The sequence below is a fragment of the Anser brachyrhynchus genome (assembly GCF_964034855.1).
Source record: "Anser brachyrhynchus genome assembly, chromosome: 6".
Taxonomy (NCBI): domain Eukaryota; kingdom Metazoa; phylum Chordata; class Aves; order Anseriformes; family Anatidae; genus Anser; species Anser brachyrhynchus.
The window spans coordinates 32,666,064-32,694,009 of NC_137700.1; the positions used below are offsets into that span (position 1 = coordinate 32,666,064).

The 27,946-nt window shown below is 45.5% G+C and overlaps 1 protein-coding gene across 4 annotated transcripts in view; it reads left to right on the forward strand.

The window, feature by feature from the left end:
- CFAP58 (cilia and flagella associated protein 58) overlaps positions 1–27,946 on the forward strand; it is a 116,981-nt gene that overhangs the window by 47,754 nt on the left and 41,281 nt on the right. For 2 of the 4 annotated variants that reach the window (XR_013952887.1, XR_013952888.1), the window contains exons 16-20: positions 3,279–3,398; positions 4,933–5,066; positions 11,115–11,206; positions 11,294–13,121; positions 25,439–25,636. Coding sequence is in view for 1 of the 4 variants with exons in the window: in XM_080597798.1 (XP_080453924.1) it covers positions 3,279–3,398; positions 4,933–5,066; positions 9,330–9,450 (375 nt within the window). In the remaining 3 variants the exon portion in view is untranslated. Of the gene's footprint in view, positions 1–3,278; positions 3,399–4,932; positions 5,067–9,329; positions 11,078–11,114; positions 11,207–11,293; positions 13,122–25,438; positions 25,637–27,946 lie in introns of those variants that run through there. The other 2 variants (XR_013952889.1, XM_080597798.1) reach the window with 2 other exon arrangements.

Genomic DNA, 27,946 nt, shown 5'->3' on the forward strand with positions numbered 1-27,946 from the left:
GAGGTGCTGAAATTCTCTTTGGAATGCCTGAAATTTGACTGTAACCCTTAATCTGAGACTCCCGGTGTGCCCTTCGTACACAAAATGAATGTGCCCTCATCTCTCCACCATAGGCTTGGTGTTGTTTGTGTCATAAACCAGTGAAGCTGGTTGAAATTAAGGGCTCAGTCCAACAGCCAAGCACCTGCTGAATTCAATGGGAATTTTGCCATAGGCAGGATCACATAAAGAGCTTTGGTGCTGGCCTAAATCTCATTTAACAAAATGTACCTTGCTCTTTCCAGTGAAGGATGAAAAGCACGAATCTGGGGTTACGGAAAGATCTGGTGGATCTTCCTTCACCTCAAAGTGTGTTTGTCACCTTAAGTACTTTTCATCTCAAGGACACGTAACCCTGGCATGACGTATGTTGTTGGTGCAGCCTGGCGTGAGGACGGAGGGGAACGTGAGGGGAGGCAGTCTGGGACAATCCAAAGAAGTGTATCTTACACAGACTGTAATGGATTGATTTATTTCTGCATAATGAGTGCAGGATTTCAGGTAGCTTTTGCTCCAGCTTCATTTGCACAGCCACCAACAGAAATAAATGGAGGTTACTGACTTCTACTTTGGACAAAATGTGGTCTTGTTTTTGAATTACTGCATTACTGCCACCCCACTCATCTTCACTGCTGACTTAAGGTTTTCTTGGAGAGAACCATTGGGCTCTCTCTGAGACTTTAAGGAACACACACGCATTTTTTTTTGTTTCCAAAAGGCAACATAGGTCTATCTTCTGGGGGTATTAATTCACACACTATAACTGATATCTTCTGGGGGTATTAATTCACACACTATAACTGAAAGCTGTTTTGAATACATCCCACTTACACTGGACAACCCTGCAGGTCTTTCTACATATCCTATGCTATACCTGATATTTGGGTATTTTTAAGCTATCTGCATGTAACACAAAATGCACAGATTGTCTGTCTTTCCAATATAGCTAGAATATTATTGAAGCCAAAATTTTAAATTACTTTGTGCTTTTTCTTTTCTGTGGGCATTCTGCTTTCTTACATGTGGAGATAAAAGTACCTGCTTTGAGGAATACATTTGGGTGGTAGTATCACACATACTTTGTAACTGATACTTTGTACGCTGATATACTCTGGTGGTTACCATTTTAAAATTAATTTGAATTAATTGATTTTTGTCTGCATCCTGGGATAAAATGACAAAGTATAGAAATGCCAACCTGTGCATACAAACTTTTGCTGATGAGGAAAGGAAGCACCCAGGATTTTCTTTCAATGTTTGGCTGACATATGGTGCTTCTGACACGGTAGCAAATTAATTGACTAGATGTAAAAGAGATGGACAGTTCTTAGCAAGGAAGGACAGGATATGCGTTATGAGACAGCTGGTTCTGCCTCTGCTGGATTATGGAGACAATATACATCGGAAAGCTAACGAGTCTCTGTTGCATAAGATAGATTCTCCTTATAATAGAATTGCACACTTTGTCTCTAAATGGGGTTATTATACACACCATTGCACAATGTTTGAAGAGCTTGGTTGGCCCTTGCAGAGGGTTAGGAGAGAAATAAATTGGAAAACAATTGCACATAAGACCTTCAATCCATCAACTGCTCCATATTTATCCAAATTACCGTTACACTGTTCCAAAATACAAATCTGTGATACATTCAGGGGTGGAATGTTAATACCGACTGGCCAGATTTGACAAGGCAGATTTTTCTTTTGCTGCTGCTTTTAACTTGCAGTAAAATCTTGCATCCAGAGGAAGAAGAGGTAGTAGTGGCAGCCACTTGCAGTGACACAATAACTCTCCACTGAGAGTGAATTCCCAATTTAATTTTTGCCACTGTGCAAACTCCAGTCTGAGTCTTAGGAGGTTTTGATTTTTCCAGAGATGAGCTGTGAACAACTTCATTTATAAGGAGCTCTTCCTCAGTCACATGCAGAATTGAAGGGCAACGTTTGCAAAAGTAAATTTTGATTTGAAGTGCTTCCATTTTTAGGTCCGTTAGTGCATGGTTTTCAGAAGGTGCAAAGGTCTGAAAACTCCGGACACTTTATGCTCCTGAACGCTGGATACCCAGAATTTTACATGTTCACTGAGCAAAGTCAAATGTAGCAATTCTATGTGATGATATGGCTTAATTCCCCACACTGACAGAAGAAATCTGTGGTAATAGTTGCAGTCGGTACTTACAAAATGCCAGCAAAAAGGGGTTTTGTCAAAGCCAGCATAAATAACCACATAGCCTACCTCCAACATGGCATTTTTGTCGTCTTCTGTTAAATCTTTTGTCTGCTAGACCAACTTCCAGTCAAATACCCCTCCTTTTCACTTCAGCTCTCCAGGTACCAGACAATGATTGGATCTTGCTAAATAATGTTAAATAATAACAATCTTAGTCTGACACGGTAGATACTAAAAATATTGAAATCTGCAAAGCTACGTGGGTGGCTTTTTCAGTGCTTTATTCCTCAGTCTGGAAAAAAGTACAGCCTCAAAACCCAGTTCAAAGCAGCCTTTCAGTACTGAAAGCTGCAAGTGTGTCCACGGTGTGGTTTCCATTCAGGCACGGTTATATCCCATTCCAACAAGTTTTCTCATCCAACATGAAGAAGACACAAGACAAAGAAAAATTACTCGGTGGTAGTTGTGGTAGTCATAGTTATTCCTATTCATCTTTTCCTTCCCTATCCCAGGGTCCCCTCAGTTAAGGTTTATATATATATATGAATATATGTGTATATATATATATATGTATTGTGTGTATGTATATGTGCTTTGCAGGATTTTGTCTAGAAGAAGTTATTTCTTTTGTACCATCCTTGCTTGACATTTTTATAGCTAAACACTTCCTGTTGGATGAAGCTATGATCCTTAATGTAAGGCAATGTGGCTCATCAGAAGAAAAATTGGAATAAGCACAGTTACTAGTAATTAATTCCCCACCCCTGGATACTTTTCCAGGGCCTGTTTTATGTTCTCTGTGGTAAAGCGTGCTCACTGATGACAGTGTTTAAGAGTATTTCATTCGTTGTTTGAACTAGCTGGATGTTTCTCTTAATGAGCTCTCCCACTGCTATCACAACAACTTTAAATACCTTATGGCTAGCAAGGAAAGACTGACACACAGGCAGATTTGTTTCTGCAAATATCTTCTTGATTTAGTTGCATTTTTCAGTGAGGTTGATTTCATTGCAGGTTGTGCTGCTGCTATAGTAGAAGGGAAAGTTCTTATACAACTGTCTTTTTGTAGGAAAAGGAAAAACTGTATGTGGAACTGAAGCATGTCTTGGCCCGTCAGCCTGGACCTGAAGCCGCAGAACAGTTGCAGCTCTACCGCCATACTCTTCGAGAGAAGACTAAACAGCTGAAAGTAAGAGATGTCCTCTTTCTCTGGCTGAGGGGCTGCCAGGCTTGCAGAACAACTTCACTAGTGATTCTGGAGACCTAGGCTTCAGGAAGATTTTCAATGATCAATGTGCATGCCTTTGTATATTAGATTAGGAAAAGAAAGCTAATTCTGCATCTCCCTAAGGGAAAAGCAATAGCCGTAGAATATCTTTTTGCCACATTACATTTGTTTATTTTATTATAACAGAAGAAAAGTCTTATTAGAATGTGTGCACAGCACAGTGCTGTAAATGCTTCTTGTGTGCAGACATTCTGTGACACTGTCAGTTTTCCATTAAGCTATTCTCCATCCCTTTTCTTAAACTGTTGAAATCTTTAATAAGCAAAACCATTTCATTTTCTTTTTAACAAGATAGTGGGAATATATTGAGAATCCAGTCTTAAATTATTGTTATTTCTCTTGGAATTCATACATATATATCAGACTTGCAAACTTTATAGCGATGGCCAAAGTAATCTGTCCTAACCCCTTGCCACTAAAAGTGAAAATTTCCTGATTCAGAAGGAATCTTGAGGAAAACTTTGAAAGCATGATATTAAAAAGTGATTCTTTGATAGCACGAGTTGATCTTCCCTTGTTCTTGCCTGCATGAATGATCAGTCTCCCCAGGAGTTCATCTGCTTCTACAGCTCCTTTCTCTGTTGCAGTCATCATCTCCTGTTCACTGCATCATAATCATGTCTATACTAACCACGAGGAAAAAAATGCAGGAGCAGATGGGCCCTGAGGAAACAAAGAGGCTGTTATGCAAATCTTAGCTTTCCATGGAGAAGAAAAACAATGTAGAAGATGTAAAATAGAAGCCAAAGTTTAGCTAAACTGAATGTGATTTGAAGTTTTCCATACGGTTACCGGTTGTCCATAATGCATTCAATTGCTACTGTTTATTTCAGGCATAGTACGCTGTAGTGTACTGGTGTGCTTGTCATTTTGTGGTGCCAGGTCAAGTGTTTCTCCATCTTAAAGAAGGAAAACATACTATGTGTACTCCTACTTTCTTTAAAGTTTACTGATTCAAATTGAAGCAGCATTTTATTCATATTTGCACTGCCTGGTGCTACTTTGCTCTTGTGGATTTAATTACTTCATGTAACAAAGTGGATCCCTATGAATAAAGATAGATTAAAATCTAGATCTAAAAACTAGATAAACTCCTATATTAGTATATTTTTTTAAGCTCTTCATTTTGGGTTTTCACCTAGATCTGTGTCCCAGAACATTAAGAGCTAATGTATGTATTAATATAATTCCCATAATGCCTGGGGCATATTTTACATGTTTTATTGTAGTTAAATTGCATAGCCTTAATTTTGTAATAGCCTTAGGTGCACAGAGGTGTTTGAGTGAAACACGATGGAAAATGGAAATGTGGTAGAAAATGGTGATGTCCTACATGGTCAAATGTGAAAGACAAAAGTGCGTATAAAAGCACTAATTTATGTTTAAGTAAAACTGACATCTCCTTTTTCTGCTTTTTTTGTCTTTTGTTTGTTAGGTTTTGTCCTCAGAATTGAATATGTATGAGTCACAGAGCCAAGAATACAAATATGAAATTGAAAGGCTTGCCAACGAGCTTCTGAACGTGAAAAAGAAATATCTGGCTCAGAAACGCAAGGAACAACAGGCCAAGTATGGGAGAATAACAGTTTTGTCTATACAACTTTCTGCATAAACCTACTTTTTTTTAAAAAAAAAACGTTTTACCCTTTTGATCAGAACACATCCAAATTTGACTGAGGTGATGTATAGTTTTGTTGCCTAACTTTCCTGATGTTTTCCTTCATATTACTTCAGTCTGGTCTAGATTTACCATGATCTGAGGCCAGGTAAAGAACATCCAGCAGTGATACTGCTGATGTGTTCTCCAGTCCGGTTAAATTATTCATGCCAACGAGGAGGTGCCCAGAAGACACAGATTGCTATCTGGTCTCTCGCATCTAATGAGACACCCTCAAACATTATGAGGACCTCAATGTGCTTTATGAGTTACAAATTAAATGAAACAGCGTCTTATATGGAGGACAACCTTTCTTCAGGTGGCAATTAAATAATCCTGGTGTAAAAACAATGTCATTGTTGTTTCCAAAATGTGGCAGTTGTGCCTGATGACTATCTCCTTCTGGCAGCAGATATCATTGCCAACGGTTGTAGAGAAGAGCATTCCCCATCCACTTTATTTCCTTCCTACATGCAGATGGAGGAGAGTGAGCAATGATCAGAGTCTGGGTTTATCAGATGTCTTACCCTTTTGAGGGGAGAGCCTAAGAACTTTCTCGTAGGTAGTTCTCTCTTCTTAACCAGTAGCAGCTTGATGGTACCTCCCTGCCAGTATCAGTCTGCAACTGAGCATTCAGCTGCTCCTCTTGATTAAAAGAAAATGACTAGGATCTTAGTCGCCCATTTTGTGGCCTACTAAAGTGACCTAATTTGCAGAGGCTGGGAGATGAGGCTATTCTGATAATGAATCTCCAGCCTGGGACACGAAAACTATTAGTCACTTATGAAAATGGAGTTATGGGACTTTTCCTCTTAAAAAGAAGTTTCTTAGATTTCTGCAATCAGATGACATGATGTTACCAAGTTTTTCTGTGTATGCCTTTTGTCTTTCCATCCCTTTATTTCCCCATCCTGTTCCTTCCTAGCACACCAAAGCCAACAATTCTCTGTGTTGCTGAATATATTCAAAGCTGACAGTATCTATTTCTTTCTTAATCATATTTCAGGCAGCAAACAGTTTCAATGACTGAATTAGCGAAATAGCCAGTGATAAACAGTGACTTTTATCCCCCTGCAAATTGCATAATGTTACCTTCATGTTTGGAATTAGCAACAATTGTGCAGTGCTAATGGCCTTCCTGGAGCTTTAGGATCAATATGTGAGGCTACCATAATGCCTGATAATCCATTTCCAGCAGCTAAGTATCCTCTTCACAATAGTTTTAATGTTTCCATTTTGGACCCTGACATCATGATTCTTTCTGTTTGCCAGATGAGAAGAAATTCACCCATGTTTTGTTGTTACATCGTACCTGGAATTAATTCCTGTCATAATGATTGAAAAAACAACTTGTTAGGGACATAACAGTTCTAAGGAAAACAAAAACATTGTGCGAGGTGGTGGTGACTGAACCTCGGCCTGTTAATTGTACACAGTGAATGGAAAGTTGTGATGTAGGTCCATTAATGCCATACTCATTACAGCGTTTATAGGTTCAGGATAGCAATATCTGCTGTTAGTGCAGTTTGTCAGGTTGTTTCTCCTGTGGACGTGGCTGTAGTCCTATGAGCACGGTGTCTCTCTAACATCTGTGTTTAGGAAGTACATTCACATGCTGTTGGTGGTGCTTCTGCAGGACAGCTGCATCTCACTGCTCCCACCCGAGGCTCAGAAGCTACCAGCGCTGTGCTGCCAGGCCTGACTCGCACTTCTCTTGTGCCTGTGGCAGCTGAGAGGTCGCTAGGTGCTGGGTCTGTGCTCTCCTCTGCCCTCATTGTTTTGTTCCCCAGAAGAAAACTGTTGGGCCACAACCTGCTTTGAAAGACAGTGTGCACCCCAAGGCATAAATGGGCATATCAGCCGTGGTTCTGTCATCTCGAGACTCCTCTTTGCATTGCCCGACAGCAGTACAGAGGAAACAACCTTGTTGCGCTGCCTTCCTTCGCCAAACTGCCAATTGTGCATGACATGTCTTTTGCTTTCTGCAATAGAGAGAGCTTGTTCTGCAGCCAGACCTTTCCCCAAGGAGTCCTTTGCCCCTGACATGCAGCCATTCCGCATCATTCCTGCCTCAGACTGAGCTGTACAGGCACAGCTGAGTGTGTAGATGCTAGTCAAAGAGTCAGGGGCAGTTGATTCTTACAATCTCAGGTTGCTCTGAATCCCAGCTGAGACAAAACCACTGACTTGATCTCCATCACGCTGGCTAATGTTAACATCATGTCTGAAATAAATGTGTCTGCTTTTGCTAATAAAAAGAGGATCCTGTCGGGACAATAGCATTAGCAGAATTATTGACTACACTGGTATGAAAGAGAATTAATACTCTCAGATAACCTCATACAAAGGTATCATCTAAAGCTTTTATTGATTTGCACAAGACAGTTCTGGTTTTTGATTTAAAGTCTTGATATTGAATTAATGCAGCTTTCCATGGGATGCTAAAGGAATATAATGAGTGACAATAGGAATTTAGCTTTGTTCTGTGTTCAAGCTGAAAAACCATTGTTTCAGACTTTGGTTGTAAATTTGAAATCTTTTTCTTCTTCTGGATTTCAACTGTTATCTTTTCTAGATGTCTTAGGCTTTCTTTTCCTCACCCTTTCCATTTTCTCCTTCTGCTTCTTGTACCCTTTCTGCTTCGTTAATTTTTCTAATTGCTTCTAGCACTAGGGTTCCAGTTTGATCTTTGTAAGGATTGGTGAGAAAAGATGAAGCTTAAAGCCACACCAGAGACCTCATCCTGAAATCCTACCTATGTAAATAACTGCTCTGAAGAATGTCAGTAGTAGCTGGGAGCTTTTTCACATGGCTACTTGCACGTTAATTCTACATAATATATCACAGTGTTCTGCTGAACAGAATTTTCCATGCTGATGAGCACATCTGTTGGGTGTCTCCATGGGAGCAATGAAGTCAGAATGAGCCTGGACTCTGGATCATTTTCTCTCACCAAAGCTGGAAGTTCAATAGTGAGATAGGATGAGCCATCTAAATGTAGCATGTTAGCTCGCAGTGCTGTCAGCTGGCATGCCCATTAGTGCTGTAGCGATATAATTAAAAACACGTACAAATGGTTTTCATGGCTATGTTCATCTGAGCCATCTTTTGCCTATTCTCCCACCTCCATATGAGTTAAATTTGGAAAAAGAGGTATAACTAGTCCTCCTACAGGGTTTCTCTGAACTTCCTCCTCTCCCTGCACAGACAGTAATTTTTAGAGACAGAGAAAAGTATTAATTGCAGGGGGTGTTTTTTTCTCCCTCACTGGGGACTGAGTAAGGGTGCTAATGTGACAAGGACAGACTTTGTAAAAGCCTGGTTGCACTCACATTTTTGTCTCAGTCTCGGTGACTGTAAAATAAAAGTAATGGTACTGGCCTTCTTTGTAAAGCCTTGAGACGTCTACTGTTGTGATAAACTACTACATCACAAAGCTCCACTCTGTTAATTCTAAATATCTTTGGACCTGTTTCTGAAACCTCCAGGTGTATCACAGTGAGCTTGAAATACTGTCCTTCGTATTTGTTCTGCTGTGCTTACCTCGCAAACCTCATTAGAGAAGAACCAGCTAACCCTTGTTCCCTCCTCTTAAGGCCAACAAATTCAAGCCTTCCTGGATGCTCCGAAAGAGCAACTTCCTGGGGCCATCGGGGCGCCCACAGCATAGTGTTAATTTTTCTGCAAATGTCACAGGCAGGGTAATTATCACTAGAACTTTGTTAAAACAGAAAGACAGATAACACTATTTATTCATTAAAATTTAACAAAGAAAAAGTATCTCCACGTTAAGTCTTTGATGAATGCAGCTGTTTGTTTGAAAACAATTGTATACTTGCTAGAACAGGTCGATGATTAGAAATCTGAAGTCATGGAGCTCATGTACAAACTTGCTCTAATGAGGTGCTCTGACCATTCTGGGGAGTGGCACTAAGCTCATTTATTTCTGATTTTAAATAATTCCAAAAATCATCAGTAGTCTTGTAATTAGATCCAAACAGACATCTAGTCATGTTGGTTTAGCCTAACAGGCTTTAATCAAGAAATTTTTAATGATCTCTTGATACACGATTGCATCAAAGAAACTTTGGAGGACACAGATTTCCTTCGTTTGTAAACATCAGTGGGCAGCAGAATGAGAAATGTATTCTCTTTTTCTTTGTTTCTATTTCAAGGGAGAAGGAGCGATCCTTGGCTGAAATGGAATCTGAGTTTCCACGCCGCAAACCTGATGTTCCTCGCTTCACTGGAGGGGGCTTTGCTCTCAGCAGACCCCTTCCCCGAGTCACAGCTTAGCAATGGACTTACCCCATTCCCTTCCCCGGTTTCTTGCTAAACTCTGTGCCGGGCTGTTTGACAAACTAGAATTGAGAAAGAAATTCAGAATCAACTTTCATTCTGAAATCACTTTATTGCTTTCAGAAGAAGGCATTTTATGCTATAATTAACCTACTTTTGGTTTAGAAACGGTGGACCAAATATGCCATATGTGGTGCCATCAGAATCTCTACTGGTGGAAGTGAATAGCAGAGACCATGCTGATTTTTTTTTTCAACACTGTATCTCTTTATTAAGCACAGTAACACCACAAAATGCCTTAATATGTAGAGCTGTTTCCCCTTTATCTACCTCTGTTGTAAGCAGTCACTTCATTTATCCTCTGAGTCAAAGCACCTGAAAGAAATGAGAAAACAGAAAGGAAAAATTAATAAGCTGATGTTCCAAGCCCTACTGAGCAAATGCAAAATTAACAACTTTACTTAGATGTACACATGTAGCAGTTCTTTGTGCAGGTAGTATATAATTTGGTTTATTCAGTGTTTGCTACAGTTGTTTGTAAGATCAAGGAAGCTTGTGGCTGCAATGTGCATTATTAAGACTGAGATTCTGTTTACTCTGATAGACGCAGTGACATAATTATGTCTGTTCGGCTGGGGAGACTATGCACACTGACTGGGACATGCTGTTCTCCCACATAAATCCTTCCTAGTGAGTTAAACTTGGACTCAAAACATGGCAAACTTTACTCTTTAATTTCTAGACACTTGGGCATTTTTGTAACTTTCAGAAATTGTTTTTGTAATACAGCAGGAGCCCTCCAACCTTTTCAGCCAAAAGAGATTTAATTACCATTCATTAACAAGTGAAATAACAAAGTCACGGCATGAGGTGCTGAAGTATAGAAAACTTTCAAGCTGTAAAATAAAATGTTTTGAAACTGGTTTGTACATGGAAGCTCTTTCTCAGCCTGGGGGATAAAAATACTTGTCCAAAGAGATATGCTGATAAATATTTCACATGCACAAAAAACCCTTTGCAAAGATTTTGTTCTTTCCTTTGGTGGAATACATAATTAAATATTAAAGCTACTGTGGGAAACTTTTAATGGAAGTGTTTAATTCAAAGGAATCAAGTTAAATACGACAGGGATCTACTTGCCTTTTACACAGGGGACCAGAACACTTAGTCATCAGATCCATTGTATTTTTCTTTTGTTCCCAAAATAACTATTATTGCTTTTTCCCTGTCAAGTGCATTATTCTAAAGTTATCATTTTAGGGCAGTCATGCTGTCTGAATCGTGTCTTTTGTGTACCTGACATGTCCTAACTATAAAGTTAGGATAATTGAGAATAACTGACGTGGGTGCTTGAGTTTGATGGGATCCCAAGGAGGTTTTACTGAAGCTTTTAAAAGTCAGTATTTGTTAAGGTCCTGGGTATTCAGCCTGGAGCTGGACTCCACTATGCTTACTGATACTGGGGAGTAATTTGTACTGAAATAAATCAGTAAATTCACATTAATTAATTCACGTGAATAAGAGAGAGACAGTTACCCTCTGAGAACACCATCACACTGAAGAGAGGCAACCGATTTGTCACACTGAGACGTGCAGCATACTCCTAACTTATCCAGAGGTACCTCACAGCTGTGCACATCTTTCCCTCTGTTTGGTGTCAGGTTTTAGAAGACGAGCTGTCACGGTGGTTAACAGTGGTCAGAACAAAGGAAGGGGAGCCAAGCAGATGGAATACGTTCACTAATTTTTGTGAGTACACTAATAAAACAGGTTATTTTCCATCTTTAGATGTATTTAATAGTAACTTGTGTTGCATTGGTTGATCTGTTTTTACAATAAGACAGACACTCCATCCCCAACTGGGTCTTGATCTGAGTTGTCCAGTCTCTAAAACGGGAGGAATAGTGTTTGTCTACTGACTTGCAAAGGTGAATTAACTTATAAGATATAGATATATTAACGTATAGATTTAAGTTAATTTGTAAGAATTAACACTAATAATTTTTCATAAGAAAAAGTGCTTAATCTTCTAGATTAAAAACAAACAAACAAAAACAAAAGCAAAAAACAACCAAAGAGGATTGAAAAGAAATGTACTTTTCTTACGTAATGTGTTCTTCCTGCCTCGAGAGCTAAGAAGTGAGTGCAGGAAATATCACCTGCAAAGTAGGGGAGCTTTTCTTGTGTACATCCACAGTTTCAGGCATCCAGATTTGAATGCATTGGCTACTATCTCCACTTTTATTGCATTGTTTACTTACTACAGGAAAACTAAATTCACATGTTAGTTTGGGGAAAAAAAGGCAAGAACATAAAGACATCAAATTAATGCCAGTAACTTTCAACATAATCAGGAATAGAATAACTGCAGCCAGCTTGATTTATAGTGCCAGAGAGTCAAAAATATTTCTGAGTTCATGTAATAGAAGGGATTAAAGCACACCAAATCCACCCCCCTGGTCTATAAAAGTCAGGAGCCTGAAAAATCTCCTTGGATGCCTGTGAATCCAGCTGATGCGGTGGTGCTTTTAGTGTTCAAGGATGTGGCTTGCACAGCAGGGAAAGGCAGAGTGTTAATGAGAGTATCATTTGTTCAGTCACTTCTGCATTGTGAGCAGCAGCTCTGAAGTGCTTCTCCAAGTTGTGTTGCAGAATGATATTAATTGAATTCCCATCTATGCAAGATGTAAGCCTAGAAGTAGCAAGGATATCTTTAACTTCATGTTCCTGCAAAGATATGTGAAAAGATGAAGACAAACGGCTATGATCCGTAGCAGTTAAGTTGAAAGAAATCTTTCTTGACTTTAATTGGTTTGGATTGAAGCTGTAGTAGCTTACACAGTAAATCTATCCTGGCACCTTTTTCAGTAAGCAAAGTTATGTATTCATTTGCAGAGCTCTTGCAATACGTAGACAATATTTTAAGTAACTTCCCATGTTACTTAAGTGCTGATCTTGTCTAGCAGGTCTGTTTTCAGCATATTGTTTAAGCACAACAAAAACAATACGCTGTGCACTGACCCATCCATTCAAAGGCTCTCATAACCCTTCTGGGATCACCTGTTAGGTCTGACAGCGCACGAAGCCTTCCTTTACCCTCACGTTGTGGACTGAGAGCAGCGTGAGCACACGCTACACACCCACTAACACGTCCTGCTGCAATAAATCTGGGAAGCCCCTGAGTGAACAGTGGTGAAAAACAGGTCACAGCTCAGCGCCATTGCGTTGAGAGCCACAAACTCCAGATCTAGGGCAGGCTGGGAGAAGGTAAGGACTTGGCACCTGCAGGCAGGAGCTTTTACCAACACGGCAGGGCGGAGGGTTTGCCGTGAGTGGAGCAGCAGGTGCCGGGCCCTGGGGCACTAATTGGCCTTAATGGCCCTGACCAGCCTCACCAGGACCCAGGGGCTCCATTTAACGAGCCCAGCCCTGCTGCTCTCCTGGTGCACCCAGCAGCAGGACAGAAAAACAGCTTTAGTGCTATCTTCTAAGTACTCTAGAAGCAAGAGCTGCTGCTGCAAGATGAAGAGGAGTGGGCTGCACAGGAAGGGGGGCTCCAGGCGCTGGGAGCCCAGGCAAGGAAGGGGACAGGCCTGCCCTCCTGGCTGCTGCAACTGAGGAGCCACCACAGAGCTGCTCGGCTGCGTGTCCCGGAGCCCTGTCTGCAGGTGGGTTGGCAGTAACTGTCTGAGTCCATCGTGCCTTCGTCTCAGGCTGCTGTTTCATATCTTCATGTTGGAGTGATGCTGTCCTGCCTCAAGTAAGCTGCAGGAAAGAGGAGAGAGACGTAGGTCCTGGGTTTACTCCTTATCCCCTGGATAAAGTTATGAGAGGGTAAAGTTTGTAGGAGAGTCAGAAGGAGAATTTGGGCAGCAAAACCAGTAGCTACCACTCTTTTTGGAAACATTACGGGTGCTTCTTGGAAGCTGGCTCATCCCAACTATCTTTATCCAAATTAGAGTCTCTAAATCATGTGTGTTTGTATTTAGGCACTTCAGCGGGTGAGTATTATTTCCCTAGCAGGTGGTTCGGCTGTTGTGCTATCCCCACTAGCAGAGTGTATTTTTAGTTCGTTTCTAAAAGCAGTAGCTTTGATCCTGATGCTCTTTCTCTTCCCCACTTGTCTGCTTTTTAAGCAGCCCCGTGCAGATCAGCCTGGCTCCTCCTGCTGTTCAGCCTGCAGAATGCTGTCCCGATACAATCCCATAGGCTTGCTTGAGGAGCTTCTCTTCCCAAAAAGGTGAAGCTGTGCCCACGGCATGTGTGGGTGTGAAGGCTCAGGGCAGGATCTGCAGGCTGTGCTGTATGTGGCTGAGGCTGGAGAGCTGCCTGTGGCTATCTCCTGTATACGGGATTAGAGGTGTTGGGGTGGTGGGAGCTGAGAGAGGTGCTGGGCTAATGGGATTTCACAAATACAGGTATTTGTGAGATCATCAGCTTGCCTAACATCCAGAGAGAAAAGAAGGTGAAAGAGTGGTTTTAAAGGCTCGCAGTTCTGCAAGGTGGATCTTGGCAGATCTGTGCTCACCTCCAGGGTGGCCAGGAGCCTCCCTTTCTTTTGGTGGGCACTTTAATCTGCCCAGGTGCGAGGTGGATGCAACAATTGTGCTTTCAGTCAGCCTCGACTATTTAAACTTCCCATTTCTTCACAGCAAGGACCATTTTTTCAGGGCTTTTTCTTGGCAGAAGACTAAGTAGCAGTAATTTAAAGCCATTTTAATCTGAAATGAGAATCTCTACATGGGGTTTGAATGCACTTCAAGTTAAGTATGTGTTTGCAACTTTTGTTACTCCCTCTTAATTTTCCGAGTGTGCCTGTAGAAACAGGGCATGTTTGTGTAGTGGCAAAACATTCGGATAGCTCAGCCTCACTGAGATCTGTGGGCTGCAGGGTGATAACTACAAAAATAGTAGGGGAGAGATGTATTTGGTGTTGGCACTGAAATGTAGGCAATTAACCTACATCTAATTTCTCACCTTAAAAAAAAAAAGTGGTCAACATTTGCTGTCTTGCCTCCTCAGAAACACCCCAAAGCTTTATCTTGAGTACAGAACATTTCTGGAGGAAAAATGCATGGTTTATTTAACTCTTTAAAAATCTATATTTTTTTTCCAAGTGCTGTGCCCAGCTGCCATGGGAAACCACAACTTTCTGGGACCACTCTGACATTTGTGTGATCAAAAGCGATGATGCCAGAAGTCCTCCTGTGGCAGCTGAGCAGCAGGAACTGACCACAGGCACGTTCCTAGCTGGCCCCAATTGCAGGGTAAAACATGTTTGCTTAAACCACCTTTGTCACAATAAATGAAAAGGTGCCCGAAGCAGCAGTTTAAACAGACCTGCTCTGCCTTGCAATCAGGGCAGGCTGGGAGCAAACACACTTCCAATTCCCACATTTATCCTGAAGGGTTGTAGCTCGCAACTCTGTGAGCATCCTCAGAACTGCTTTTTTCGCTCTGCAAACCTGTGCCCCCTTGCAGCCCCCTTACACAAAGGGTGAGCAGCCGTAGCTGGGGCTGGCCAGGCAATGCACTTTCTCATTTCCGAGTCTCTGTTTGAGCTGCCTCATCCCTTGTGATTTCTGTGTTATCATTCGGATGTATTCCCTCCTGGCAGGTTAGGAAAACTCATCACTGGAGTTTTATTTTAACTGAGTGTACAAAAGTCTTCTAGAAATTACCAGGTCCCTTGCTGATTTGGAAGCTGTAGAGGAAAAAGACAGGAAGACCTGAAACGTCTCAGACCAGCCTTCTTTATTAGCCCTGCGATGCTTTATTTGCTTAGTTGTGAGCTATTTGCTAAGTCCCGGTGCTTGCACCAGTCATGAATTTGGAACAGTTTCAACAGTAAGTTTTTCTTGCCAAAGTTATCTTCCAAATTCCTTAAAGCAACCTCTGTTTTAGTTTGGTTTTGGAGTGGATCCTGTTGTTCTTGTTGCAGAAATGGGTGTCTCAATCGGTATGCAGAGCAGCGGACATGTTAGAGCCATGTGTATTAACTGCAAGGAGCGAGCAATTAAGTGAACTTCAGTTACACAAGTCAACATATCTCTGCTTGAGTACATTAGCTGAGGATTTAGTGTATTTCCATTTGCATCTAATCAGGTGCAATTCCTCCTTTGCTTTTAATCTGATGTGTACTCACTGGATCTAAGTCTGATTTTTATTTTTTTTTTCTTGAACCTTGATGGCAAACAAACCATTCCCGTGCCAATTGCTGTCCTCTGGTCAGTTATATAGGACAAGCAGCCTGATGCTCTGGATGGATATGTTGGGGTTGTCCTCAGAAATGAGGCATTTCTGTCCTATGGGAGCCTGGAGACTCTCGTGGTGGGGTTTCTGGTTGGCCTACCTGTGCAGACCCCCTGGTGGATCCTGATCAGGCACCAAGGGCAGATGGTTGTCTGAGAGGCTATTTTGGTGGTAGTGAGGCAGTGTTTGAACACTTACTAATCTCCACAGCTCCCACTCCACCCTTTTGGCCAGGGTTGCTGGTTGAAATGCCAGGGTCTGTGGGCAAGATGCTGTATCTTGTAACCCCTGAGGAGATCTTGTATTTTTGGTGGCATGCCTGACTTCTGCCCCTCTCCGAGGGGGCAGGTGACCGTCCCCATAAGGCACGAGCTGCCCCTGTGTGCCTGCCTCTGGCATGAGGCCTGGGGACAGCAGGGGCTGAGCTCTGCACTCCCACCCGGGCTTGTGGCCCGTCCCCACGGTGCAGAGCTGATTTGGGATGCTTGTGCCCGGGGCCAGGTGCTGTGCTCCAGCTGCCTGCGGTTTCAGAGCTGTCAGTCACGCACCCTTCACAAGCACTAAAATTCAGATCAGGCGCTATCAAGGGGAATTACATGCCAGCATCACTTGTCTGATCAAGAGCTTCACCTTGTGCTCCCAGGGGATGCGTCTTATAATTTACTTCAGGCTGAGGGATTTTTTTTCCCCTATCTGCTTTATTGCAAGCTGGCAGCATGCTACTGAAGCCACTTGCTGCCCTGCACATCTCCCTGCCTGTTTCCTTTGCTGGCAGCTAGTGGATTTCTGCTGGACTTTGACCAAGTTTTGAACCTGAGACCTTGCTTTCTTTACCCACTTATTTCATTGCTCTGGCAGCTCCGTTTCCCCATGGCCACCCCGTGTCTCATGCCTGGGCTGCTGGCATGGGGGGAGCCCCTCTCCAATCCTCTTCTCCCAGCTCCTCTGAAGAGGCCAGGTTTGTTGAGCACATGGTGGGGTGTGACTGAATTACCTGTGAAGTGGAGCATGGGGAAGGGTGGCTGAGGGGCTGAAATGGTGTCCCTAAGTGAGTGTGTATATCTTTGTCCCTCTCCTTCCTGAACCATGTGTGAGGCAGAGAAAGGCAGAGGTGTGCCGCCATGCCAGGCTTCCAGGTCATGGCTGCAGCTTCCCTGCTCTAGTGATGGGCTTGCCCTGGGGCTGGAGGAGAAGGGAGCTGTCAGGTTAATGGTCTGCTCCTCACTACCAGCTCAGAAGATGGCTCTTGTCTAGGACCACAGCATCCCACTGCCACCACATTGTCCACCGGGCTACTGCCAAGCACTTGAGCAGCCCTGCAGGGCAATGTGTTCAGTCACGGGTCGGAGACTTTCCTAATGTCCCACCAGGCCTGGTGCACCTTCAAAACTCTGAGCTTTATCTGCTCTTCAGGGTACCTGGGGAAACCTGTGCACCCACTGTCCTTTGGCTGAGCGATCCTTTGGGTGTTAGAGAGCACACGTGGCTCCAGCCATGGAGGCCTCTAAGGCTCTGGAACCTTCTAAAGCCAGACGAGGAAGGGAGCCAGCACCTCTGCGCAGGCCCCGTAACCCTGCTCAGGAGAGGGGCCTGTGGTGTGTCTCAGGAAGCACAAGGTGACTTCTTCCCAGCCTGTGGCAGGGTCACTCAGACACATGTTTAAGCTCTGTGGGATCCCTGCACAGGGATCCCAGCCTCTCCCATTCTTTGACCATCTCCTGGACCTTCAGCCAGGGGAAAGGCCTCCCTGCCTTGGGATGCAGAGCTGGGAGGTGCTTCACAGCCAGCACCTGAGCTGGGTCCTGTACCAAGCGTCCTGGCCTCAGGCGCTTGTCCTCTTTGACTTGCTCACAAATCAAACCCGGTTTGAATGCAGAGCCTCAGGCCATCTCTGCCTGGATTCAGATCTTACAAGCATTGCTGCAAACCTACCAAGAAGTTTTTCATGTGTCTGCTTTCTCTGTGGATTCAGCGCAGCAAAGGCCACATCTAGGTGAGATGCCTCATCTTTTTTTTTTTTCTTTGCATCTTTTCATCTAATACACTTGTCAAAGGCTTGCAGGCAGCTGCAGCTCAAATCACTCTGTTTTCTTGTGATTGCTTTGCCTGATAGCATGGTGAGTATTTGCATCTACTCAGTGCATGATAGATGGTTGGATTTATGCTGTACATTGCAATCCAGGGGTATAAATGTATTTAAGTGACTTGCTCAGCTTAAACACCAGCACTGTCTGCTGCTCCCTAGTCAGCATCATGGGCAGAGAGAGATAAAATAACAGCGGTAATTGTGGTGATGGAGTGTCACTGGCAAATAATATGAGCACAAAGACTGGTTCCAGAGATGGATGGAGTATGACTCCTCTGTAACTTCTATTGAGCTTTTTAGAGTGAGGACAGACTGAAGACCCCATTCAGGAGCATGGAAAGCGTGAAGGGCTGGGAGTCTGAGCAAATATTAGGACTTGATAAGAGTATATTTCTTTTCAACAAAATCCACAAAGGCAGAGAGGGAAGAAACCTAAATTCCAGAGATGCAGCGACCCCAGAAGTACAAGCAGGGGAACTGCTCCCAGAGCCAAGCTCGGCAGCGGTGATCAGCAGCTGCTTGGCTCCCAGGGCTGTAAGCCCAGCTGGGGGCTGGGTACAAGCCACCACGGTGGATTTAAGGTCCTTCCACACCATTTTGAGTGCCAAGTGGGAGAGGTCTGTGAGTGGTTTTGGAGGGGAGGTTTCTTATGGCCCTGTGCATTTCCAGGTGGAGGGAGTATGTGCAAAGCAATGATGGAGAGCAACCAATCCCCGAATGCAGCTGGTGTCAATCAGGGAAATTAAAATAACAAATGAGAAGGACAGGTACTGTCAGTCTTCCTGGAACAGAGAGTGAGCAAAAGGGAGCACACTTGTTTCCTGTGTGATATGTACTTGCTTTCAACACTGCGATGACATTTTAGTTTGCTTGGTGAGCAGGGGATAGAGATGGACTAATGAGGAGTGCAAAGAATTTAGGATGCAAAGCCAGGGACTCCTGGGAGGCTCAGGAGGAACACTTGCATAATCTTAACATCTTCCTTTGGCTCAAATCTCTCAAGTCTGCTTCCTGGGAACTTCAGAAACTCTTCCTCCAAATGCTGCAATAGCAACGTGCTTCTCTCACAGTGGCTTGGAGGATTTCGGTGGGAGTTAGAAACCTTCATCCCGTGAAGCCCTTTGTGGTTGTGTCCAGGCTTCTTTGCTGTGCCAGCAGGCCTCTGGTGCCATGTAGGGGCTTTGTGGGCAGCTGGGCTCTGAGTGCTGGAGCATCCTCCTGGATCTGTGGCCCCATCGTGGGGCAGGGGTAGAAAGGGATTCATCTCTTTGGAGGCCTCTGCAGGTAGGAGCGAGCTGGCCTTCTCACACCGCTTGTCTTTGTTACTGATACACAAATGCTGCGACCCCCTCCTAGGGTGTCCTCTGTCCGTGTTTCATTCAGGAGTGGCCCTATGCATAACCCAGTGTTAGGGGATGGGTGCTAACAGCGAAGCTGATCCCTGAAACAAACAGCATCATTTTGGGTAGTTAGAGGAGTAAGTGCAACAAGGTGGTGTAAGCCCAAAATGCTCTCAAATGAGAGCTGCCCAGCTCGGAGCCCAGGCGGGCTCTTCCCTCATGGGGCGGCCCCTGGGGCACTTCATAGCAGCCAGGACCCCTGCTTGCTCTTTGAGGTGTCCGTGACTGTGCTGTGTTAGCCCTGGCAGGGCTCTGCCTGCAGGGGCTGGGGTGCAGCACTTGCTCTGAATGTCACCGCTTCCAGCTCAGCCAGAAGTGGTGTGATGAATGCAAGGCAAACAGCAGGGCTGTGCTGCTCCTCAGCACTGCTGCATGTGCAGGGTAGGGAAGCTGCTCTGGCTTACACAACTGTGGTTATGTTTCCTTCCATCCCTAATTTTATTTTGTTACTTTTTTTTTTTACAATTATCCCCTTTGGGGATATATTTTTTATTTAATATCTAATTCATTTTTAAAGGCAAACTCATTACTGTTTTGGAACTGTGGGTAGATTTTTTTTATTATTTTGTTAATACAGCAGCCATAAGCGATTTTAAAGCACTGCTTTACTATATAAAACGATCTTCCCTTATGATCTGATGTTGATACTGCAGCCTGATTTATCTTGGAGAACTGCAGCAAATGGCAAATGCTTAAAAGCTAATCATGGCTTTGGTGATGGACGTATGGGTAGAGTATGCGCAGCACGTATTTAAAAGACAGGATGGAGAGGCTAGTTGTGCTCCGCAGCCGGCGTGCGTGGTGCTTTATGCCCCTTCTTGCTGCCAGCCAGAGCACGGGTTCGAAGGACTTGAAGCCTGGCTGGGTCTGAGGGTGCAGGAGGAGCTGACCGAAGGCAATGCTTGGGTATGAGGTGAGATGAAGCTTTTTGCTGTGCTCCTCTCCTGCACCATTGGCTGTGTGTCCTTATCCTGAAGGACAGAAACATTGCTGCCGCTGTGGGGGTGCCTTCCTGCTGGGTGATGCTCAGAGGACGTGGGGTCACTGAGCAGGGACAGGCCCTGGGCTTGTGCCACGCTTGCTGCCACGTGTCTGAGTGCCACCACCCCCGGGGATGCTTGGAGATGCTGCACCATCATTGACATCTGACACGGGGGCAGATGAGCGTGGCCTGCAGCAGTTATCATTCGTGCTAATAATAAACACTGAGCGGCTTTTAGTCAGTAACACAACTTCCTTGCTCTCGTGTGCTGAGGCAGCTCAGGAGGGCAGCGTGGCTGTCAGCCTGTGCGGGAGGGAAGGCCGGCTTCAGTCCTCCCTTCTGCAGCAGGACCCAAGTCCTCGCTTTCAGGCTCATCTGTCTGCGCTGTACGGCAGAATACAGGCAGCTGTGCTGAAGCTGCCACAAGGAAAGTTTTAAGGGGAGGAAAAGAGATGGTGAGAGGTGGAGGAGGGGAAAACAAGAGGGCAGGGGGAGTGGTGGGGAGGAGAAGGGGCTGGAGATGCGTTAAGCAGGAGTGCTGCCTGTGCCCTTGTGGTCTGGCTGGGGAGATGGTGAAGGAGATGAGCCTGAAGCTGTTACTTGTGAGGCTGCTGGAAGCCTCTCTTAAGCCAAGACTTTTTCTTCCTGCAGGTGGATGAAATGCAGGCAGGGTGGCGGGTGTGCTGATGGTGTGTTTGAAGCTTACATCAAACACTTGTGGTCTGGAAACCTCCGAGGAGCAGGGTGCTCTCTGGCCCTGCTCTCACCTCCAGACTGTGCAGGCTGCATGGAGACGCCCAGCCTCCCCCCAGGGATGGGGCTGACCTCCAGAGCTGGACTCGGGTAGCTGAGTTGACTTGGCTGGGCTGTGTGAGGTGTGGGGCAGGGGGGCTGTAGGCAGAGCTGGAGGCTCAGTGCTGGTGCCCACGCAGCTCTGCAGAGCCCCAGAGCAGGAGGACACTGGTCAGAGAGCGGGGAGCAAGGCAGTTAGGGGCACGAGGGGCGGGTAACGTGTCCCATGTCCCCTGTTGGTCTGCCTAAATCCCCAGGGGCTTGGGTAAATGGTGGGGGCAGCCCATGGGGAAGTTCTCCTTCCACCTCCAAGTGGCACCAAGGTGCATTAGCACAGCACTGCCCAGCTCTTCCAAATGCCGCCTCCAGCTCAAGGGTCTTACTCAACCCCTCACAGGTAGGCACCTCTGCAGAGCTTTTGGTGTTCGAGGTAGGACAGGACTCATCATGGGGAGCCTGGGTGCTGCGAGCCTTTCAAGAAAGGAACGGCTGAGGAAGGCGATGTGCTGGGAAAGGAAAATAGCTGCTCAGCTCTGTGCAGGGGCTGCTTTTCCCTGTTCTGTCAGGCAGCAATGGGGAGTAGCTTCTGAGCCAAGCAGATGTGCTCTGAGCTGACTTGCACCATGCTTAGCCCCAAAACTTTATTCTTTTGTGTGCATTGTAGGGGAGGTGTTGACAGATTAGGGCTGAAATGCTGAGGCAAATGATTTCTTGACTTCTGCAGGAGCTTGCTCTTTACTCTGATTTTCTCCTCCTAAATACGTCTGGGAGAGGTTATTCAGCTGTTTGGACCGCTGTTTTGATCTCTTGTGCCTGATGTTTCTGAGCTAGGAGTGCGGAGGGAAGGCAGAGCCACTTGCCTGTTTCCATCTGCAGCTGCCCAAGCCACTGAAGGAAGCAGGACGCTTCCCTGTGACTGATGGAGAAGTGCTTGTCCTGTGTGGGGCTTGTAAGCTTCTGGGCGGCCCCCAAATGCCTGTGTGCTTGCAGAGACCAGGGAAGCTGAAAGCGAAATGGCAGCCACCAAAAATGGAGCGTGTATCTGAGCAACCTGCGGGTGTGGGCAGCCCTGGGGGAGGAGGTCCTGCCCCAGCGTGGTGAGCTGGCATCTGAGGAAGGACAAAACCTCTGCAGTGATGAGTGTTCCTTCCCCAAGCCACCCAGCTGTGGTGCTTCATTACTGGTTGAGCTGGAAGAGCCTGCGGAAGGCATTTGGGTGCAGACAGAGGTTAATTGTGCTGCTGTTCTCCCCAGCCCACCTAATCTTTGCCATTGATGTTTATGCAGCTTTTCCCTTTAAAATTAGGGCTATTGTCTTCCCCCTCTGCCAATGAAGAATGTGATCTTGGAGGCACAAACTTCTCCAGGCGGTCTTTAAGAACAAAGAGCGTTCAAAGTTTGAATGAAGTCTTACGGCTGACTGGGAACTTTCTCAGTAAATGTTCTTTAGCGGAACATGCTAAAACTTGAAACTGAAACTCTGCAAATACCTATACTTCTGTCCATAAAACTTCTGATGAGAAGTACTTTTGGATGGGAGGCACAATTCCTGGCTGGGAACAGAAGAGGAGCTGGGGCAGGCAGTAAAGCTGTGGTGCTGGGCTGTTCCCATGCGATGGGGGATGCTCTGGCCACACCAGACACCGATCTAGGTGCCTTGAGAAGGTGGCTCGGTGGTGGGAGAGGCACGGCAGGTCCCCTGCAGTGCTGGCTGAGCCTCAGCCCTGTTTCACGACTTGTCTCCTGTACAGGATCTGTCCTAACACAATATGAGTGGGGACAACAGCAGCTGCTGGAGCCCCAGTGGGTCTCATGGAGGGAGGAAGGGGTGGGCCGTGGGCAGCCGCCCTGTAACGTGCCAGTCCATAAAACAAAGCTGCTCCTTAAGGCCAAACTAAATCTGCTTGTGAAGGAGGGATTAAAAAGGAGGCAGAGGGCAGCTACAAGGAGAATGCCACCAGAAAGCCGGCTCTTTGATTCGGGGTCAAAAGCAGATTTCGATGCATTTGGGCTGTAAGCCCTGTTAAGTGCTGCTGCAGGCAGTCTGGAGCCTGGCGACAAGCACTAATTTGGAGAGATTATTCCTTACTGGTGGACAATTACACACTGATCTCAGCAGGAATCTGAGCATGGCTAATCTAAATGGCCTGGCATTTTGCTATTCGGGAAGTAATGCCTTTTGATTTGTTAATGTTAGAGAGCATTTACCCTGCACAATCAAAGTTCAAATGTTCTCCCCAGGTTTTGTTACTTCTCAGGTTTGCTCAGTAAAGACAGGAACGAAATGCGCGCGCATCGATGTTGTTTAGAATTAGCAGGAAATTGCCCTGTTACTGCGGTGAAACGCTCCTGCTTGTTTGTGCACTTGGGAGGCCCCTGGAAGGCCCCCCGGGAGCAGGCCTCTGGCACCAGCAAGGGGCTGCCGGGGTCCCTCCTGCGGCTGAGGGTAGCTGCCTGGGGGTACTGCAGCTCCTCTCCTCGAGCAACATCGCCTGAAATCATCTAAATGTCTGTGCCAAGGGGCAAGACTTCGTCCGGCTTGCGTTGTAGCTGCCGGGTGCTGTGAACTCACCTACAAAGAGATCTAAGATCTGACAGCAAGCACAGGAGAAACGTCAGGGGTGTTCAGGGTGGCTGCTGCCGCGAGGTGCCTGTTGGTGCCTTGTTGCTCGTGTTGCTGCATCCCCAGATGGGTGAGCTGGGACCCGGCCTCACCACGTGTGATGAAGCGCTTCCAGTAAATCCTCGGCCGGTATAAAACTCTGGACTGCTGACTGCAAGGGAGTCGCGCTTACTTGCACCAAAAAATTTGTCTGTGAGCATCCAAATTCATCTGAGAATAGCTTGTTAGTAGCACCTAGATACTACAGTAATTGGTGAGCTATAAATACCCGAGCAGACATAATATTAAACAGGCTGTGTCATCAATTAGTTAATGACAGAAGCATAGAAATGTCAGATAAAAATAACCTGTAATAGCACAATCCTTTCTTCTTACCCCCCTCCTACTCTCCCTACCCAGAAGCGAGCAGCCCTGGGACACCTCATTTTTTACTGTTAATAATTCAGGAGCTGTAATGTGCTGTGATGAGCAGCGTCTGATCTGCAAAACATTCGCTTTTCCTGATTGCTTTATGCTTCCAATCCTTCACAAGTAGCAGAGCTGGTAAAAACAAGAGGATTTGATGCTGAGAATCCTCTCGGGTAATGAGGTGGAGCGTGTGGCGCGGCTCCTAGACGGAGTTTGTTTAATTCTCGTGGTGGCACTCCTACGGTGGCGGCAGCTGCCTATCGTGTGCAGCAGCGTGGCCTGACAAAGGGCACGCAGGCTCAAGGGATGGAGAGGGCTCCCAGGAAAGAAACTTAGCACTTTTCTCATTCCTTGGGCTTGGATCTGCAGCTGTGAGTCAGACCCCCACGAAGGCAGCCCGGCTCTGGTAAAGGCAGCACATTTCCTTCATCGGTTTTGTTCAGAATCGGCTGCCAGGTTCCAAAAGTCATGGAGGGGGATACAAGGAAAGGAGGGGGACAGACTGACCCGCAGGCAGTGTGGGTGTGCAGAGCCCAGTCACGAAGGCTAACAGCCTAAGGGAGTCCCTCAGCAGGTTGTCAGGAGAAATGGGAACACAGACAGCTCTCCAGCCCATGCCCCAGCTGCTATCCTGTTTTTTTCCTTTCTGGCAAGGAAATGCCCAGGATGCACAAGTCTGACCTGATAGCTGGAGCCTGGAAACCTTTTTTTCCCCCCATCCTACTTCCTCTCTTATTTAATAATAGTTCGGGATCCTTTGTATAAAACAGCAAGACACGTGAGCCCTGACTCTCTGTGGTTTAAAAGCCATATGGGTGCAGAGCTTGCTGCTGTGCTCCTTGTCCTGGCAGCACTGCATGTCCCTGCTGCCTCTGGGAGCTCATCCTTGGACCCAAAATGTGTCCCTGGGCACAGGGTGTGCATGCTCTTAGGGGCAAGGAGTGCCAAATTTAATCCATTGCCCCTGGGTTTGTGCCTCCCCTGCGTTCAGCAGGTCAAAACTGACCGAAGGCATGAGGGAGAAATCCCAAATCCCATCGAGAAGCAGAGAAGGGAAACTTTCATGGTGCAGCTCTCATTTCCACCATTTCCATTTCTTCTGCTGCTTTTTTTTAATGAAGTAGAAGACAGTTTGTTTCTATTTAAATGACAAAATTGTGTTGCAACTGTGGCAATTCCAACATCCTGAATTCTTAGTGTTTAGGTCCGTTTCCCTCCTCTTTCTCCACCTCCTTTCCTCTTTTTCAGGATACAGAAATTAGGATAGGGTATAAGGAAAGGAGGTGAAGACTTAAGAAAATCTCGAAATATCGCAACTTCTGAAAATGGAAACAAAATGATTTTATTTTTTGTTTGCTTCTTTGGGATCTTCTGTTCATTTTTGGAAAAAATTGAACGTCTGCCTATTCCATGGCAAATACCTTTTTTTTGTTTCCCCACAGCTGAAATGAATACCCATGCGTGAGAAGCAATGATGGTGTCTTGTGGAAAGCTTGTGCTCGCCGAGGCTGGAAAATCCTTCAAAGAAAGGCTCTGGTGATCCTGGGCAATAAGGAATTCCCATGCTGATGGTGGATCAAACCAAGACAAGCAGACAGCGGTGGATGAATGGGAGAAATGAGCTGTGATGAGCACGGAAGGTGAGGATGTGGGGATGGAGCTGGCTTGGAGGGGTTACGGGGCGAGGGGCTGACAGAGACCTCCCCAGGTTTAGCTGGGGGCTGCGGCTGGTCCGTGGGCAAGCAGGGGGTGAATCCTCTCCTCCTCCTTCCCGCTCGTGGCTTTTGCAAAGCTCCAGCACTTGCTAGCAGGGGCGACTTCATGTGTCACCACGGAGTGCAGGTGGCTTTGTAGTAATGAGCTTAGAGCTAATGAAGAATATCTTTGGGTGCTTCTTTAGAAGAAAATGCTGATCCATTTATAACAAGTCACCACTTGCAAAGCAATTACCTGAACTATGTTTTTCTCCTTCTATATAAAGAAAGAACCTTTTTAATTTTTAAATCAAAATATGTCAATGATGCCTGTCAAGAATGATTGGTTTTTGTAATTTAAATGTTGTGAACATATCCTGTGAAAAGTCTGCAATAAGTCTATCTTTTTTGTTAGGCTTAAAAAAGAAAAAGCAAAAGCAAGCAGGGCTAACTCCCTGGAGTGTAGGAGGGATGTTTTTTTTCTAAAAGTGACAAACTTCTGAAATCTGAAGGCCTCATGCATGCACGTTTCCGTGTAAATACCACAATATCTGTGGATTTTTTTGCCTCTACTTCTTTACTGTTGACTTCCATGGCTGGCCGCACAAACAAGCGATGCAGACAGCTCTGGTCCCTTCCTTGCTTGGTTATGAGAAATGGGTTTAATACTGGAGCTGCTCAGGTCCGACACCCGTGACCTTTGGGTGCCCAGCTTGTCCCCTGCAGTGAACGCTGGGCTATTAAACTGTGAATATTTTATAGGGAGCCAAAGAGGGAAACGGGGCATGTATCAGAACCGTTTTGTGTGTCCATGGCTGCTCCATGCCTTGTCCTCTTTCTGTGACCCTCTCCAGCCTGTAGCAGCAGGTCACGGCTCTTTGTGGTGCTGGTGGGCTGCAGGGTCCCTGTCTCCACCACAACCCCACTCCACAACCTCAGTGGGTGAGGGAGGATGAGGAATGTGGGGTCAGGGGCATCTTGTGCTTCATCCTCCGCACTGGGAGTGCTGCTCCCTGTGACTTGAAGGGGAGAAGCTAAATGGCTCCTTGTTTTCCAAGCCTTTCCAACCGTGATGGTGGTGAGTTTGGCTGAATAAATTTTAAGGCTTGAGGTGCTTAAAGGGGGCTGAAGTATTACTTGTGTTTATTTTAAAAAATATATACGCTGTTTTTTACAACTCTTCTCATGGCTCATGAAATCCTTTTTATTTTAATTTCCTTCCTAGAAAGTGTGTGATGTGCTACTCATTGCTCAAACTCAAAATAATATTTTTATCATGGGTAGTATCCGTTTTAAAATGTTTGACAGATAAATTCCTCTTATTTTCCCGTTTTTACCTACCCCAGGGCTTAAATAGCTCATAAACAACAACATCATCAACAAAAATTGTTTTGTTATTCAAATGAGACTTATTTTCCTCTCCGCAAACTGTCTTTAACAATAATAACCGCCTAAAGCTCTCCGTTTCCCTTCATAGGCAATCATTCTGGCCAAAACCAAACAAAGTAGGAAGCCCATTTTGCATCCACCTGCTATAATTATTTTGATACACACATCAAAGGGAATGTGCTGCTGCACAACGCTTCTGGTTAGTTCTTTCTATGCAGGAGCATCACCTCGCTGCCTTGTTGGAGGAAGCTGTGGCTTGGGGGCTGGAAGGTCCCTGGCTGGGGAGGGGCAGGCAGGGTGCTTCCAAGCCAGGGCCACGTGCCTGTGAGGTGGAGGGCTCTGCTCTGTCCTCAGATACTGTGAGACTTGTCTGCTTGCTGACCACCTGCCTGTTGCTGGAGGCTTCTTGACGTGCTTCTTCACAGGGCTGGCATGGACAGAAATAGCCAGGTTTTGCCAATGTGTGTGCATATAACAAGTGTCTAGAAACTCTCAAGTGCATTAGGTTCACTAATTGTCACAGAAACCTAGCAAAATGGCATTAGCCTCATTTGGCAGGTTGCTAAATGAGAGGTGGAGAGGTCAAGTCGTTTGACAGGTGTTGATCGGCTCTTGCAGCACACTTGGGGTCAGGGCTGCAGTGTGACACCAAGACAGCTGCTGTCCTACAGCATCTTTCTGGGTTTCTGGGGCAAAACAACCAAACCTGAAATGATAATGCTAAGCTTTTGCAGGTGGACCAAATCTGGTGGCCAGGTGGTGCTGTGGCAGAAGAGACACCAAGGAGGAGTGGGGACGTCCTTGCAGGCAGCTCAGAGGAGAGTGGGCACTGGCTGCTGTGCTGCCTGGCCATCGCAGGGGGTGTCT